At 53.4% G+C, this 18,401-nt stretch overlaps 1 protein-coding gene across 6 annotated transcripts in view; it reads left to right on the plus strand.

Annotated features, from left to right (window-relative positions):
• The window catches only part of MYT1 (myelin transcription factor 1), a 69,401-nt gene extending 62,078 nt beyond the window's left edge, over positions 1 to 7,323 (plus strand). For all 6 annotated transcript variants that reach the window (XM_074406814.1, XM_074406815.1, XM_074406816.1 and 3 more), the window contains 4 exons: positions 1,868 to 1,959; positions 2,596 to 2,699; positions 4,829 to 4,972; positions 5,385 to 7,323. In XM_074406814.1, the coding sequence (XP_074262915.1) occupies positions 1,868 to 1,959; positions 2,596 to 2,699; positions 4,829 to 4,972; positions 5,385 to 5,525 (481 nt within the window). In that variant the 3' untranslated portion in view covers positions 5,526 to 7,323. The remainder of the gene's footprint in view (positions 1 to 1,867; positions 1,960 to 2,595; positions 2,700 to 4,828; positions 4,973 to 5,384) is intronic.
• The last annotated feature ends 11,078 nt before the right edge of the window (positions 7,324 to 18,401 follow it).

An 18,401-nucleotide genomic window follows, 5' to 3' on the forward strand; every position in this document is an offset into this window, starting at 1 on the left:
GAAAGGCAAGGCCTCATGGGTCGTACCTGGGGCAGGCCAGCGGGTCCGTTGGTGCCAGGTGAGGGTGTCGGCAGTGTCTTCTCCATGTGTCTCCCGTCATGAGCCACGCTTCCACATCCTGATGGAGTCCCTCCAGGCTGGGTGTTAGGCTGGACACAGAGGCCACACGTGAGCACAGCCCTGGGTCTGACATGTTCTCTTACCAGGCTGACGACTTCTCAGGAAAAGTTTTCCTATACCTTATGCCCTGCCATTCATACCTCTTCTTTGAACTCTGGGCAGAGACCCCTGCCTGCTTTGCAAGGGAGCTTGTGACCCTTTACTCTCTGGCAGTCTACCAAGTCTCACCTGCCCACCAACACCTGCCCCATGCTGAGAGACCTTGCTTCACCACCCTGACTTCCTGTCTGTGCCCTGTGGTGAGAAGCGCCTGGTCCCATCAGAAACCCTGTGTCTGGGCCGAGGGCCAGTGCTGACTCTTCGTTCCCTCCCCTGTCCCTCCCCTCCCCTCCTCCCTTCTCCCTCCCTTCCCCTTCCCCTCCCCTCCCCTGCTTCCCTTTCTCTCTTCTCCCCATCCCTCCCCCTCTGACCCGCCTCCTACCCCTTCCCTCCCCTCCCCTTCCCTCCCTTCTCCTACCCCTCCCCTCCCTTCCCTCCACCCGCCCCTCCTTTCCTTCCCCCCTTCCTCCCTCCCCGTCTTCCTCTCCCTCTCCCCTCCCACCTCACCTTCCCCTTTCCTTCCCTCTTTCTCTCTTCTTTTTCTTCCCCTCCCCTCCCTTCTCTCTTCCTTTCTCTACCTACAAGATTAAATAACTCATTCATTCAGCAAAAGCGTTTATACCACATACCTAGCCCTGGAGAGAGAGCAGAGACAAAAAGGACAACTAGCCCTTCTCCAAACAAATAAATAAGTAAAATACTTAGTGTGGTGAATGGTGGTGCCTTCTCTGGGCAAAACTGGAGCAGGCAAGAGGACAGGAGGTAGCAGCTGGGCCTGAGGTGTCTGGGGCACAAGCCCTCAGTCAGGTGGCTGGAGCTGGGAACAGTCTGGCCCCCGTGACAAGGCTGGAGGAGCTGGGGGGCTGCAGCCAGGGAGAGGGGGCAAAAGGAGATGAGGTAGGGAGCTCTGAGCCGGGCTTATCGGGCTGCCAGCTGGCAAGGACTCAGCTTTCACTGTGAGTGATGGGCCCTGGCAGGAGGCAGAGGAGAGACTAGGTCTGTTGTGGGCAGCTGGCAGGAAGGCCACTGAAGGAAGCTGCTGCAGCCGGGGTGGGCGGGCAGAGGAGACTCACTCCGGGCTTCCTAAGGACCTTCCACCTCGCCCCAACCTTTACTCACAGTGGGGTTACAATCACTTCATAAATGAAATCACGCCTGAGAACCGACACATTTGACACACTTTTCTGCTTGAGCATCTGTATCAAGGAGTGATCGGTGAATGTCGTTACCACCACATCCTGAGGGTAGCTCAGGGGCAGAGCCAGCTGGGACAGGCTCCCCTGGGAGGTCAGGGCTGCAAAGTGCTGGCAAGAGGGTCCTGTGGACCTCAGACCCCAGAGGGAGCTGTGCTCAGAGTATCAGGCGGGGTCAGCTAGGGCTGTGCCAGATGAGGTGAGCTCTGTAGCGTCTCCTTCCCAGCCTCTGCCCTGCCTAGATGCAGCTTCTTTTCCCCCATAGAACACAGTTTGGCCATAGGGACGCCCTCCAGGTGACCTAGGTGAGGTGGAACATGCCTTCTATTAACCATAGTATGTGACCCCGGGATTGATGATGGTGTGTGACCCTCGTCTGGCCCTGGTAGGTGACCCTGGACTGGCTCTGGTGTGTGACCCTACACTGGTGAATGATATGTGACCTCTGCTTCCAGTTTGTCAGGCTGTCCCAGAGCAACATTTGCTGGAAAGAAGGGAAAACTGTCAGGGGATGAGGTCCTCACCCCAAAGTTCAAGACTAGCGATGGTAAGGATGGCTTCCTGGATTTCCCTGCTCATGACTGGGTGCCGGGTGAGTGAGAGCTATGCTCCTTTGTGCTGGTGGGAAGGAGGTAGAGAGATGAAGCCCCTCCTGGAATGAGTCATGGCTGAGGCAGATCCCTTGACCTGAGCTGAGAGCATTTTGGACCTTGGCTCTGAAGCTCTTGACACCTGTGTCTGGGGCCCTTGGCCCTTGAGAGGTCATGACTGCACTAACATGCGGCTTTGGTGACCACTGCGATCAGAGTCCAATGGAGCCTATGGGCTGTGCATTTGTGGAGAGGTGTGACTCATTCCCACTTAAGGGAGAAAATTCAGCATCGCCTGAACAAACTTCCATCTTTAATTTAGCAATTAATACCTCCCAAAGAGATTTAAGGCTTTCCACCTGCCATCCAGCTCAGGAGGCAAACCATAAACACTCATCTCATAATTGTTGAGACAGACTTCTCCAGCGTGTAGCGTGGTGTCTGGGCCCCGGCGACAGATGAGGCCAGAAGGCCAGGAGAGGGCACCTCTGCTGCACACGGGGCTTCAGTTCCATCTGGAAATCAGGCTTCCCCACACCGCTCTGGCTCAGGCCTGAGGCCCAGAGCCACAACTGAGTTTCTCTCTGGGTCAGTGTTGGAGAACGATGAGGAGATCAAGCAGCTGAACCAGGAGATCCGAGACCTGAACGAGTCCAACTCGGAGATGGAGGCCGCCATGGTGCAGCTGCAGTCCCAGGTGGGTGGCGCTGCTCCCGCTCCTGGGCTCTTTGCCCTCCCAACCCCAACGTTCATCCTGGGGACAGCGAGGCACCCGTCGGCACTTATCAAGGTTGAGTCAGGGCCGCGCCAACGGGCAGTGCAGGGCCTGGCACACAGGCACACTTAGGACTTGCCGGCTGCGCGCGCTGCGGTGTCTTGTGCTGCTGCCGGGGCTGATTGTCCTGGTGGGGCTGTGGGCTCGGTGGTGGTAATAATACTGTTGGTTTTGGTAGGCCCGTTAAGATGAGCGGCACCGTTGCTCTCACTCTCGTCAGAATGAGTAGTCTGTAAAGGCCAGGGGACCCGTTAGGCTTACCTGTCTTGTGAGTGCCAGCCGTCCATGAGCTGGTGCCTCAGCCTGGCCTCCGGAGCCAGGTTTCCTCCAGCACAGCCTCATGCTAGCTGAGTGGCCTGGCAAAGCTTTTGGCCTCTTCCTCAGTCACTTCCTCTGTAAGACGGAGTTAAGAATCAGATTCTACTCCAGGCGGTTACTGTACAGGGAACGCGTTTCTATAAGGAAAACACTTTGCGTATGCACCCGATCCAGAGTAAGGGTGTCAATGAGAGCTGCTGTTGCTGAGGAATAGGATTACCAATTACTTTAAATGTTTGTGTCATATTTCGTGGTTTCCCTGAAATGAGCATTTGTACTCAGAAACAAAAAAAAAGCAGTAAAGATCTTATTTTGAAAATAAGAGCCTGCCTCGCCCGTGGCTGCTGAGTGGGGTCTGCAGCAGCGCTGGGGGCGTGGGCGCACATCACTGTGTGGACCAGTCCCCCCAGGGAATTTGGGCAGAGCCCCCTGGGCAGGGTCAGATGGGAAGATGGCGGCCTCCAGCAGGCTGCAGAAGATGCGTGACACATTCCAGCCCCACGTGTCTTGTTTCTACTGGCAAACAGGCCCACGCTGACCGCTTGTTACTCAAGAGGCTGTGTAAAAATAGCCTCACCCCATGGGGATCAGGAAGGATTTTTGTGTCATGCACATGGTGATGCCACCTCCCCCGGGGTTCACAGGCAGTGACAGCAGGGAAGGAGGGGTGGCTCTCCCGGTGGGGCTGTCCCCGTCCCCTCATGGTGTCTCTGGAGACGCAGAGTGTGGTGTGGGTGCCCCAGCTTGTGCCCCTTCTTAAAGTCCTCAGGGCCCTCATCAGTGTCTGTGCCCTCGGGATAGCACCTCGGATTTCTCTTTATTTGCCAAACCAGTCTTTTTAAAGACAGATGATTACCTTTTACTAGCATCCGTTTGGAAGGACTCAGAAGTGCCTGTGCCTTTGAGGGAGTTTGGCGAGCGGTACCCTCTGCGGAAGGGCAAAGGCAAAGTGAAGGCAGGTCCCTATCCCCCATGCAACCCTTTCAAAGCCACATGCTCGTCACCAGGTGGCAGAAGAAGCGGGCTTGGCCCCATCCACAGCCTCCCAGGAAGGAGGCCACCACTCCTGCCTCGAGTGTCACACACACTGTCTTCCTGTGAGCCTAGCCTCCACATCCATGGCTCCCTGCAGATACACAGTCAGCCTGGGGGCTATCCCTGGATGCCAAAGGGTTCAGGGCAGGTTCCCCACCATGGTGGGGAAGTGAGAAGACTTGCCTGTAGTTGGCCTGGGGAAGGTGTGCTTGGGAGGCTCCGAGGAGCTCTTTGTTGGTCTTTCTGGTGAGGGAAAGACCCAAAGGCAATTTGACACCCCACGAGGTGGGTGGAGTGATTCCCACTTCACAGATAGCAGCAGGAAGCATGGTGACACGAGGGCCACAGCAGGCGGTGTCTGAGACTGAGATAGTTGCTGTGAAGTCCGTGCTCCCGCCCCATGCCCTCAGGACAGACACGGCAGAGAGACGTGCCACGGCAGTCCCTGGCACAGTCCCCGCATCCCCTTCCTGGCCTCCCTGGAGCCAGGCCGTGTCTCCAGAGGGCCCTTGCCTTTCTCTCCTCTGCCAGTCCCTCACCTGTGGCAGGATGCCCTGCAGGAAGGCAGAGGCCCTGCCTCTTCCCCCACCCCAGGGTTCTGCATTCCCCCGGAGGGTTGTGAGAGGCAGCCCAGAGAGAACCTGCAGGAGGATGGGGGGCCAAGGATGGGTGGCACTTCGAATCTGTCTCTGGCACAGATCTCCTCCATGGAGAAGAACCTGAAGAACATCGAGGAGGAGAACAAGCTCATCGAGGAGCAGAATGAAGCCCTGTTTCTGGAGCTGTCCGGCCTGAGCCAGGCCCTCATCCAAAGTCTCGCCAATATCCGCCTTCCGCATATGGTAGGCAGCACACGGCCCTGCGGCCACCTCGGCTGCCCCCCAGGGTCTCTTCAGAAAGCAATAGGGCAGGGTGTCTCCCACCCCTCTGCCTCTGGGTCCTGCCCTAGGAGATTCTCTCCACCCCGAATGGCCCGGGCAGGATGTTGGCTGTGGTGGCTTTAGCCCTCCTGAGTAGCTGATGAATCCAAAGCAAAACGGCGATTCCATCAGCAGAGAGGCTCCTGCTGGGTTGGCTGCAGAGAGCCACACTCGTGGTTGTTTCAGCATGAGGACAGTGCAGCCAGCGCTGTCTCTAGCTGGTATGGGCTCGTTCGGGTCACGTGGGGACATGGGTTTGATGCTCTCACATCAGCTTCTGTGGGGTGGGGCCCTCTGAATGGATGGGGCTTGCTAACCTGGTTCTGTTCTCTAGGAGCCAATCTGTGAACAGAATTTCGATGCCTACGTGAGCACCCTCACCGACATGTACTCCAACCAGGAGTGCTACCAGAACCCGGAGAACAAGGACCTCCTGGAGAGCATCAGGCAGGCTGTGAGGGGCATCCAGGTCTAGGCCAAGTGGTACCCAGGAGTTTCCCAGCCCTCCACACCGTTTACCTCCCCCGCCCCACCCCGTACCGTGGGGATCCCCAACTCACAGTGACTTCCCATTCGTGGCCTGGTGTGGCCTCGGGCGGGTTTATCCAAAGGGATGCCTGGAAATTGGCTTCTCCCACGATGCTCCCTCCAGGCTTGGGGCCACGGCAGCCCCATCCATGTGCATAGGGGCACTGAAGAATTACAAAGTGATTTATTTTTGTTTTCTGAACACAATCTGAAGAGCAGCTCAAAGTCTCCAGTGGAAGCTCATGGACAAGGTTCTCAGGGAAGTTTTGGAGTTTGCAACCACAGTATTCCTTTGTCTGTCGAGGCTGGGAGGGTAGCCGTGAGCGTGGTGGGCGGGTGGTTCGAGTGGCATCTTGGCCTGGAGGATGTGCCCGGGGCAGCGTGTCTGTGCTCAGTGAGGCCCCTGAAGCAAGTGTGTTTTCTGTTTTCGTTTAATTCGGTTTTGTGTTAAGGGTGGAATAAAGCTCTGTCCCTGAGGGAAAGTTAGGAATAGGCCTCCCAGAGGACACTCCAGACAGCTGGCAAGCATCGTAGCCACTGTCAAGTCAAGGAATTTTAGCCTGGGAGACTCCTGAAAATCAGCCTGATGCCTGGGGGCAGCCGGCACACTGAGGCTGTGCAGATGTGTGTGGCCTTGGGTCACAGCTCCCTCTTGGGGCTGCAGCCTTTAGACCCTGGGTCTGGGCTCCCAAGTCCAGGGACCACTCTGGCTTCTGTGCGTCCACCCAGGCCCCTGACCTATCTCTGCCATGTTATCCGGGCCGTGGCCAAGCTTGACCTCTGCATCCATGGTGACGGAGGCGGGGAGATGACATCACCAGGGTCAGAGGGTAAATTGCTAACAGGAGACCACCAAGGTTTCACTTCTTTTAGATCCATTCAATATGTGGAAAAAGGGTAAATTTTAATTTAATGTGTTAAAAACACAATGTTCTTACTGTGTAAATAGAATCCAAGTCCATTGTGACTGCAATTCCAAGTTAGTATTTAAAAGTAGAGAGATTGCACTTCCTGGAAAAAATTAAAAAGTAGTTAGTTTAATTATTCTGTAAATTATTTAATTTTGTCAAGATGTAAGTATTTATATTCACAACCTCTTATGTTAACGTTTGCTATTTATTTAACATTTTTATTTATTAATTTTATACTATTTCTGCTAGACCCCACACCAGGACACCATCAGAGGGGAAAAAGTGAATTCAAAGCAAAAATAACTATTCGACTGTAATATAGGCCACAAAAAAATCTTGGTATAACTCCTAGTTATAATTTTGATGCAACCAAGTTATTTTTTATATATTTTGTTATTTATTCTTTTAATAAGGGAATTTTTTAAAAAAGTATTTTGTAACTGAGTAATTTTGATAATTTGGGGGTTTTTTTCCCTCGGTCCAATGGAGAGAAAGACATTTCTGTTTTCTTTTTCCCTTTTGGGTTCCTTTTGTTTCAGGCACAGATAACAGCAAGTGGAATTCTGTATTTATGATTATTCAGTGTAGCGCAGATGTGTGTGCTCGGGCGTGTTTCGTGTTGCGTTTGTGTGTCGGCTCTTGCGATGGAGTCCTGTGCTGAGGGAGTGCTGGCCGCAGGCAGCCTTGAGCGGCCGTCAGGCTCACAGGCTGCGCTACCATCCCTCCCTCGGACAGCTCCAATACTGTGACCCTCCGTCCTCAGGAAACGCGTTGAACCCACAGCACTCCGTGGTGTGTTTGCAGGGTGATTTCCTAATAAAAGTCCACTCTGACTGTGAGTTGGTCCTGTGGTCTGTGGGGAGGACATTGTCTCCGTTCCTGGTCAGCTCCATCGTGCATCCTTCTGGGAGCGCGTGGGTAGGAGGGGGACTCTTCCGTCTCTGGTCTCTCCTTGGTACCATGCGTGGGGCCCCCCTGCTGTCAGCTTAGCCAATATCTCCTTTGAAACTACCCTCCCCCCGGCTTATGTTGCATTTCTAGAAGGTCTAAGTCACTCTGTCTTGCCTTTTCCCACATGACCAGTCATATGCAAACTGAAGTTTTTCCCAGGAGTCTTCTCTTCGTTTCTTCCCTGGCTCTAGTACCTTCTGGGTCTGCACTTGGATGCCCCAGAGGCATCATGACACATGGCTGGGTGACCACAACAGCCTGCCCGCTGCGCTACTTCCACCTGGCCCTCTCTGAGCCCAGCGAGGCCCAAACCCCCATCAGCTCCTGGTCTTCACTCACCCAGCTGAAGATCACATGGCCACACAAGAGCTGCCAAGAGGGGCCACAAATGCCTGATGTGCCACATGAATGTGAATGCCTCTGTGGAGCACCCAGCTTGTGCCATGTGCCACCCCATGGGCAGCCATAGAGCAGCCCTGACAAGGCAGGTGTATGAAGTGGGGGAAGAATGGATGGTTATTTTGGATCGGAATAAAGCCATGCAGGGATGTGTGTACAGCAGCACAGTCTGTGCCCTGCCCACCATGTGGACGCAGTGACTTTCCTGAGCTCCAAGGAGACCCTCCCAGCAACTCGTTTGAGAGTTTTGCTGAGCTGTCTACTTGAGCTGATTGTATGAGAGCTGGCCACAGCCCGGCAGTCTCTTGAGCCAGTGGAGGTCTTGAGGGACACACTGGGAGCCCCATGAAGTTGGAGGGTGTGGTAGTCTCAGTACTGCAGACCATCCCTGAGCACCCACCACTCCAGGGTGAGAAACCTTGCTGGAGGGGTAGAGGTGCCTGTGAAGTCTCACCGCCCCCCACCAGCATGGGAGCAGGAGGCTGAGCAGGAAACTGCAGCCACCACCCCAGCACCCAGTGAGTACCCCTCATGGGAACCGTTCATCTCTGCTCAGGAGGCACCTTTTGCCAAATTAGACACACTTTTGCCTATTTATTTCACACACTGTCAAAAGTGTTTTCCTTTTCTTTTATTCTGTCACCGCTCTCTCTGTAGAAGTTGTCAAAATAGCAGAAGACAAACCTGGTAAGGTTTATGACTAAAGTTGGTGAGGAGCCATGTGAGAACCAACCTGCTGCCTAGGAAAGATCAACTAGAAGTGCTGCAGGTTCCACCCCGTATCCCCCTGGGCCGCTGCTTGGGACCCCTGATGGGTGGGTAATCTCAGACCCCATCAGGCACCAAATGTATAAGGGCTCCATTATGGCTACCCTAGCTCCCACCCCACACAGAAGCCCTACTTGGTTCAGCTATGAGCAGTTAAGGACAAATAAAGACTGACCATTATTGAATCTTACTCCTTTCTACATATATGGGCTCCTTCCTCCTCTCAACCACCTGTGATACAGGCAATAGGATTGCCGCATCATGCAGATGAAGAAACCAAGGCCCAGGGAGGCCCAGAAGGCTGCATAGAGTCACACACAGCTTGGCTGTGCAGCCAGGATTTCCTGCAGGCCCCTAACTCCAGAGCTGGTGCCTTCAGACCCGCATGATGGTACCTGTAGCACATCCAGAAGAAGAGTGGATCCTCACAGAGCAGTAGGATCCAGTGGGTATCTAAGGGGCCAGAGAAGAAGAGGCTGCTCTGGTCCCTAGGCCAGTGGGAAGGGCAGAAGGCGCCAGGAAGAATCTGTCTGGACAGGGCAGGAAAAGATGGGAGCTCACAGCTGGGTTGCTCCAGTTTCAGGAGAGTTGGGAACCATCTGGGCCCCCAGTCAGGATGCCTGAAGAAGAGGGTAGGGGAGGCCAGGGAGATGTCATTGCCTCTGGGGACAGTCTGACCATTCCTCAGGGCAGGTGGGACTGGCTGGAGACCATGAAACCTCTTCGAAATGGAGGCAAATTCCCCAGCCTCATCTGCCTCTGTATTTGGTGAAGAGAGCTACAGAGAAATCATGGAGGGAAAATGGGACACAGTGGTGGTCAGGGGATGCCCCTTCTGAGGGGCTTGCACTTGACCTGAGGGAGGCGAGGTCCAGTCCTGTGGGTGTCGAAGGCAGGGGCAGGGACCCTGGTGGGAGGGAGGAAGGGTGCCAGCCAGTGGGACTGGGCAAGGGGGAGGGGCAAAGGGAAGCATGAGGGATGAGGGTCTTCAGCCACCGCCAGAGTTTGACTCTGAGTGAGATGCAAACACAGGGGACTTGGGGCAGTGGAGTGACCTTGCTGGTGAGTTTTCTGGTGTATTTGTCTGCTCAAGATCCCTGAGATGAGGGACTTGTCATACTAACCCTGCATGCCCAGGGCCAAGAGAGCGATCTGCTCTTGCAGGCAAATGGTGCTGTGTGGAGGGAGGGAGGAGGAGTCCGGGGCTGGCCTCAAGTCACTGGGACATCTGGATGAGTGCTGAGACAGGGCAGGCGGCTCCATGTGGCATTTCCTCACCCAAATCCCAGCACTGGGCTGCCTGGGGGAAGCTGACTTGGAGCCCGCTCTCCAGACAGCTGGCAACTGGGTACCTCTCCCTGTGCCTGGCACCCCTGCCTGCCACATAAAGCCATTCTGCAAAGGTGCACCGTGGCCCCAGATTCACCCATGTATGACACTTCCGGGATTGTAGATCCCTACATCTCCCATCTATATTAGCCACCCCTCTGGGCTTCGAGGTCTGCTCCTGGTGGGGTGCTGGCTACCTGATGTCTGACAGCAGGTTACCCAAGGCTCCTGTCTGCACCTCCAGGTCCAGCTGCAACCCACCTGGTGTCCAGGGAGTGAAAATGTCCTCTGCTACCACCTCATCCTCACGACAAGTCTGGTCTATCACCTGTTGCAGAAAGACGTTTCTTGGTGGGGGGCCCTCTGTCTTCAAGGCCGACACCCTCCAGTTTTTCCTTTCACAATTCACAAGAGGCAGTGAGGAGTGGGGAGTGGTGCAAGAGCTGGCACAAGGGAGTTCGTGTTAGTGGCAGCGATGCCGCCAAGAGCCCTAGGTTCCACATCCTAGGAGTGTGGGTGTCAGCTCGAGGCACTCCCACCTCAGGTGTCCTGTGGACAGGGCTCTGGGCCCTGAGTGTGACACCACTTCTCTGTGAGGACCTGTATTAGCCAGGGTCCCCAGAGAAAACGGAACCAACAGGGGATGTATGTGTCTCCTATATAGACCCAGCAAAGCTGATGTCACAGACCTCTTCCCTATGCCCACATAAAGTCGTTTGTTTTAAGATAAGAAATAATTTTTAAGAATCATTTCCAACCATTTTATACATGTGAATACATTTGAGTTCACCGGTATTTTCCGATCAACATCAAACTGCGGTCACCTGTGTGGCATGAATAGCAGAGAAGCCTTGACAGATGTCTGAAAACAGACTGGCTCATTCCACTCTCTGGCTACAGGGATTAAAATGAGAAAGGAGGACTTCCCCTTCCAGATGACCCAGTTTGTCTCCTCCCAAGAGAGCAGCTGTGCAGCAGTGACACCTGCTGGTAAATTCCTCATGTGAGCCTCCACCTGGGCTCCTTGCACAGACTGGCCAGAGGCAAGAGAAACCAGGTGTAAGGCCATTCCTCAGGAATGCAGCCCTCCTGCCCCTGAGGCCCTGACAAAGCCAACCTGTGTTTGATGCATCTGTGGGCAAGTATCTCAGAGGTCCAGGACACCCAGAGTGGGCGTGAGAGAGACCCTGCTCCTCCACCGGACTGCGAAAAGCACCCAGAGGCGATGATGGAAGAGTTGCAGGGAAGGGGCTGAGGATACAGGGTGGCTTCTGTGGAGACTGTTCACGTGTTCACCCACTTCCCTTGTGAAAGCGTTGCTTTCTGTTTAGCATGGGGGGAAAGCGCCTGGCACATCATCCATCAGAGCTTCTTGTTCTGACTCCCCTTCGTCCAGCCAGCCCTGGCTCAGCCACTCCTGCCCGCCACCAAGTACTGAGCAGGGAAATGGCAAGGCAGCCACTGTCCGGTACTAAGGAGTCGAGCTCCTCTTCAAGAATAGCATGCCGCTAGGCACGGTGGCTCATGCCTGTAATCCAGCAGTTTTGGAGGCTGAGGTGGGCGGATCACCTGAGGTCAGGAGTTCGAGACCAACCCGGTCAACATGGTGAAACCCCGTCTCTACTAAAAATACAAAAAAAATTAGCTGGGCATGTTGGCGGGCACCTGTAATCCCAGCTGCTCGGGAGGCTGAGGCAGGCGAATCGTTTCAACCTGGGAGGCAGAGGTTGCAATGAGGTTGGACTACTGCACCCCAGCCTCACAGAGTGAGACTTCATTAAAAAAAAAAAAAAGGGAATGGGGTGCTATTTGTAAAACCCTTAGAGGATAACAAAAAAATTAAATTGCTGTCATTGCAAAAGCAACATTGCCTATCATACAAACATATCACAGAGGTAAGTAAAGTGAGAAGTTGTGTCCTTAGCGAGCTGAGAGATACTAAGAAAGTAACCTTACATATTACTCATGGAGTTCTCATTTCCAGTGTTCTTTCTTAAGTGTAGATCTACTCTTCCATCTGCTTCATCTGCTATCTGCTGGAAAAATTCCCTTAATATTTCTCATTGTGTGGGTCTGCTACTGAATTCTTTTAGCTTTGTATGTCTGAGAAAAATCTTTCACGAAAACAAATGACAAAAGAGCAGTTTGGGGTTTACAGAAAATTTGAGCAGATAGTACAAAGAGTTCCCGTAGACCCCTCTCCTGCACACAGTTTTCCTCATTAGTAACATCTTGAATCACTATGGTATGTTGTAACAATTAACATACCAATATTGATGCATTGCTATTAACTAAAGCCTGTAGTTCACATTAGGGTTCACTCGTTGTGTTGCAGTTGCATGTTTTGTGGGTTCTTTTTTTTTTCTGGAGACAGACTCGGGCTTTGTCACCCAGACTGGAGTGCAGTGGCACAATCACTGCTCACTGTAGCTTCAACTTCCTGGCCTCAAGTGATCCTTCCTACCTCAGCCTCCTGAGTAACTGGGACTACAGGCCTGTGCCACCACCCCTAGCTAATTTTTTTTTGTAGTGATGAGGTCTTGCTATGTTGCCAAGGCTGGCCTTGAACTCTTCCTGCCTCAGCCTCCCAAAGTGCATGAGCCACGGTGCCTGGCTAGTTATATGGGTTTGACAAACGCATAATGACATGCGTCCACTATTACAGTGTCATACAGAGTAGTTTCAGTGCCCTAAAAATTCCTTTGTGCTCTGCCCATTCATCTCTCCCTCTCCCTCCAACCCCAATCCCTGGCAACCACTGATCTCTTTATAGTTTCTACAGTTTTCGCTTTTCCTGAATGTCTTATCATTGGAATCATGTAGTGTTAACATGTAGCCTTTTCATCCTGGCTTCTTTCATTTAGCAATAAGCATTTAAGGCTCCTCCTTGTCTTTTCATGGCTCCGAGCTCATTCTTTTTATCATTGATTAATACTCCACTGATCAGCATGACGCGTTTGTTTATTAATCACCGATTGAAGGACATCTTGGTTGCTTCCAATTTTTGGAAATTGTGAATACAGCTGTTTTAAAAATTTATGTGCAACTTTTTGTGCGGACATAGTGGTTATTTGAGTAAATACCTAGGAGTGCAAATGCTGAGTCATAAGGTAAGACTTGTGTCTTTCATAGAGCAGAAGCTTTAATTTTGACAAAATCCACCTTACCAATTGTTATTTTCATGGATTGTGTGTTTGACTTGTCACAAAAGCCACCATTAACCCCAACGCCACCAGGAATTTCTCCTATATTATCTTCTAGAACTTTATGTAAAAACTAGTCTAGTTTTTTGTTTGCATGTGGATATTCAGCTGTCCCAGCATCATTTGTTGAAAAGACTATTCTTTCGCCACTTAATTGCTTTTGCTCCCTTGTCAAAGAACAGTTGACTGATTTGGATTTCTGGGCTTCCTGTGACATTCCATTGACCCGTTTGTCTCTTCTTTTGCCAACATCACAATGTCTTGATTATTTTAACTTTACAGTATGTCTTGAAATCTGGTTGCGTCAGCCCTCCAACTTCGTTCTTCTTCGGTATTGTGTTGGCTGTTCTGGGTATTTTGTCTTTCCATATAAACTTTAGAATCAGTTTGTTGATATCCATGAAATAACTTGCTGAGATTTTTGACTGGTGTTGTATTGAATCTCTAGATTAAGTTGGAAGAAACTGATATCTTAGCACCACTGAGTTTTCCTATCCATAAACATGGAATATCTGTCTATTTAAGTATTTGACTTATTTTCTGAGAGCTTTGTAGTTTTCCTCATATAGATCTTGTACTGCTTTGTTAGGTTTATGCCTAAGCATCACATTTTTTGCTATTATTGTCAACAGTATTGCATTTTTAATCTCAAAGTCCAATTGTTCATTGCTGGTGTATAGGAAAGCAATTTTGGCTTTTGTTTATTAATGTTACATAGTAGTCCCCCATCTATGGTTTTGCTTTCCATGTTTTTAGTTAGCGGCAGTCAACCACAATTTAAAAATATTAATTGGAAAATTACAGAAATAATTTGTACATTTTAAATTGAGTGCTATTCTGAGTAGTGTGATGAAATCTTACGCCTTCCTGCTCCATGCTGCCCGGTACATGAGTCACGTTTCTGTTCTGCATACCCATGCCATATACACTACCTGCCCACTAATCACTTAATAGCTGAGAGAGAGGCCACATTCATGTAACTTTTATTACAGTACATTGTTATAATTGTTCAATTTTATTATTAGTTATTGTGAATCTTTTGCTATGCCTAATTTATAAATTAAACTTTATCATAGATGATCCATATAGAGGAAAAAACACGGTATATATAGGACTTGCTTCTGTCCCTGGTTTCAGGCATCCGTGTATGTACTACAGGGCCTGGTACATACCCCTGACAGGATCTTAGAACATGTCCCCTAAGGATAAGGTGGGGGGTGTTACTGGATCCAGCAACTCTGCTGTAGTCACTTTTATTAGTTTCAGGAGTTATTTTTGGTAGAGTCCTCAGGATATGATATACAGTTTATCTTATCATCTGTGCACAAAGACAGCTTCATTTCTTCCTTCCCAATCTGTATACCTTATTTCCATGTCTTATTGCATGAGCTAGGACTTCTATATGATGTTGAACAGAAGTAGTGAGAGCGGACATTCTTGCCTTATTCCTGTTCTTAAGGAGAAAAGGCCCACTTTCTTACCATTAAGTATGATATAAGCTGTTGGTTTTGTGTAGATGTTCTTTATCAAGTTGAGGAAATGCCCCTCCATTACTAGCTGGCTGAGAATTTTTAATGTGAATGGGTAGAGTTCCAGCTGGGGATGATGAGAAAAATCTGGAGCTGGATAGTAGTGAGGTCGCCCAATAATGTAAATGTACTTCGTGCCACTGAACTGTACACTTAAGAATGGTTAAAATGAGAAATGTTTTGTATATTTTACCATAATAAAAATAGCGCATTTTGAAAACACAGCCTCCCACGTGTGGCTCTAGCCACTTGCTCCTCAGACACCCGGCCACACCTGTACCTCAGGCCCTTGCATGAGGCTCTTCCTGCAGACACGACAAAGACGAGTGGACAGATGCAAGGGGATACTGGAGACACGTTCAGAAAGCTCCCTGTGGCTGGGTGTGGGAAGAGCCTGGAGGAGGGTGAGAGTAGCAGTTGGAGTCTCATCCACCTTCCTGTGCTTACTCCTGGCTGGTAAGTACAGGAAGCCAGCTAACCTCTTGTAGTTTCAGTTCCCTCATCTGTAAAATGGAGGTATCAATGCCGTCAAGCCGAAGGCCACAAGGAACATGCCTGTAATTGAATGTGTTGGGACTGTCACTCGTCGCAGCGAGGAGGGTGCGGATCATGGAGAACTGCAAGGCATCTCAGTAAGAGGTGTCGGGGAAACTTACTGAAAAACGTGGGCTTGAGTTGTGTGATTTTTTTTGTGCATTAGATGCACTCAGGAATTGTGGCTGTGTGTGTGTGTGGGGGGGGAGCAGTTCTCTGGGCATCTAGGTAGATGTTACCTGTGAGGAGGCCAGGGCAGAGGGAGGCTGGTAGAGGAGCCGGGGCCATTGCTACTAACTGGGAGAGGATCTGTCTTAGATTTTGTGGGTGGCACAGTGACCCTATTTTTGTTTGTGCTTAGACAAAATTATGACATGGCCTTGGATCATGATGGTGCTCCTCCACAAGATTATTTATGTCCAATAGGAGACCGTGTGGCCTTGATCTGAGCACCAGGCCAGTTCCTGATGTCGCAGTCCACTTTTCTCCTTGGAAGTCATACTAGTACCTATTTCGTGGAAATAAGCTATGTAGAGTGCTCAGTATGTACCTTATGAAGGGTTAATGCTATGAATGCTGATAGTAGTGGGAGCTGATATGGAAGGGAATGGAGGACACACCTTGGAAAACCAAGCAAGAGTCTGAAGGTGTGGCAGGCCAGGTCTCGCTAACTTAGGCCTCCACTACAACTATTCCAGAATGGACTGAGTAGCCAGGTTACACATTCAAAGCTGATCGAGCCACTGCCTTTATATAAAGGTTGGAATGTAACAAAGAGCCCAAGAATTCTGCCTTGGCTTTTTCTGGGCCTTGAAGCATGACAAGATAATGAACAAATTCTTAACAGGACCCTTTTTAGTATTAAACAAATTTTATTGGGGTCTGAAGAAACTCCCCATGCCTCCACAAACAAGTTTATTGGGGCCTAAAGGAACTCCCCATACCATTATGATTTAGCAGGAGACAAGATAAGGGTAATCACCCCAGCACCTAGACCCATTTATATTAAGTAAACTTACTGAGGCTCCAGAAGAGGGTCTTCAGGACTTAGACCTTAGTTACAGATTAAAAGAAGTTAATCACTTATGTCTTTAGCTGAATGCACACTTACACGTAGACATACAGCTTAGAAGGTGTATAAGCTCTGGAAAACTTCGTAATTTTGAGTTGGACTGCTAATTTCCAGGCCTTCTCCCTGTAACCCGTTGCAGAAATAAAACCTCTCTCACTCCCCAGTTCATTGGCATCTTGTGTTATTGGGCCACGAGAAACAGCAGCCCGACCCTGTTTGGTCCCGAAACAAAGCAACTGTCTGAAGACAGCAGTGATGTGATCACACTGTGTTTTAGGGGGACCACTGGCCAGAGCCCAGGAGAGCGACGGGAAGGGTGGGGAGAGGTGAGGGAAGCTGGGGCAGTGCAAGGAGGGATTACGGGGGACGTGTCCCCTGGCAGTGGGAAGAGGGTCAAGGATGACCCCGGGCCTTCTGTAATCTGAAAAAGTCACAGATAACCACAGGCTCTCGGGTGGAAAGACGCTGAGAGCCCCGTGAAGGTCATGAGGTGGTGGGCAACCTCAGGTCCACGGATCCAGTACCACGGATCAGGATCACCGGGAGAAGTGAGATCACCCCGGGACCACACACGTGGTGAGGGCGCCGGCCTTTGGTTTCAAACTCTGCTCCTAAGTGGAGCTCCAGGGTCGGAGGAGGAATGCGGGGCAGGAGGGGCAGGACGAGGCCGGGACCGGAGACCCAGGCCCGCCGCTCCGCAGCAGCACACGTGGGCGGCTCGCACGGCTGCGCTGGAAGAAACGGTTCTGCAGCTGAAGCCCCACGCGAGGCTGGGCAATGGGTCGTGTGAACCCGGAGAGGCGGAGGCAGGTCTCGGTTAATTTAGAAAGTTAATCTTGCCGAGGTTGAGGACGCGCCACGACAGCGCGCAGGTGGTCCGGGGGGAGACGGGGGGCGCCGACAGGCCGTGGCAGCGCGGTGGTCGGTCCGGGAAGACGGGACAGCCCGGAGCGGAGGGGAGGGGACGGCGGGGGACGGAGGGGACGGAGGGGGACGGAGGGGGACGGAGGGGGACGGAGGGGGGACGGAGGGGGACGGCGGGGGACGGCGGGGGACGGAGGGGGACGGAGGGGGACGGAGGGGGCGGAGGGGGACGGAGGGGGACGGGGGGACGGAGGGGGACGGAGGGGGACGGAGGGGGGACGGAGGGGGACGGAGGGGGACGGAGGGGGCGGAGGGGGACGGAGGGGGACGGGGGGGGACGGAGGGGGACGGAGGGGGACGGAGGGGGACGGAGGGGGCCGGAGGGGGGCGGAGGGGGGCGGAGGGGGACGGGGGGGACGGAGGGGGACGGAGGGGGACGGAGGGGGGCGGAGGGGGACGGAGGGGGACGGGGGGGACGGAGGGGGGCGGAGGGGGACGGAGGGGGGCGGAGGGGGGCGGAGGGGGACGGAGGGGGGCGGAGGGGGACGGGGGGGCCGGAGGGGGCCGGAGGGGGCCGGAGGGGGGCGGAGGGGGGCGGAGGGGGACGGGGGGGACGGAGGGGGACGGAGGGGGGCGGAGGGGGGCGGAGGGGGGCGGAGGGGGACGGGGGGGACGGAGGGGGACGGAGGGGGACGGAGGGGGGCGGAGGGGGACGGAGGGGGACGGGGGGGACGGAGGGGGGCGGAGGGGGACGGAGGGGGACGGAGGGGGGCGGAGGGGGACGGAGGGGGACGGGGGGGACGGAGGGGGACGGAGGGGGACGGAGGGGGGCGGAGGGGGACGGGGGGGACGGAGGGGGACGGAGGGGGACGGAGGGGGACGGGGGGGACGGAGGGGGGCGGAGGGGGACGGAGGGGGACGGGGGGACGGAGGGGGACGGAGGGGGACGGGGGGGACGGAGGGGGGCGGAGGGGGACGGAGGGGGACGGGGGGGACGGAGGGGGACGGAGGGGGACGGAGGGGGACGGAGGGGGACGGAGGGGGACGGAGGGGACGGAGGGGGACGGAGGGGGCCGGAGGGGGCCGGAGGGGGCCGGAGGGGGCCGGGGGGGCCGGGGGGGGACGGAGGGGGACGGAGGGGGACGGAGGGGGGACGGAGGGGGACGGAGGGGGACGGAGGGGGACGGGGGGGACGGAGGGGGGCGGAGGGGGCCGGAGGGGGACGGGGGGGACGGAGGGGGACGGAGGGGGACGGAGGGGGAC

This window comes from Saimiri boliviensis, chromosome 9 (assembly GCF_048565385.1).
Source record: "Saimiri boliviensis isolate mSaiBol1 chromosome 9, mSaiBol1.pri, whole genome shotgun sequence".
Classification (NCBI taxonomy): domain Eukaryota; kingdom Metazoa; phylum Chordata; class Mammalia; order Primates; family Cebidae; genus Saimiri; species Saimiri boliviensis.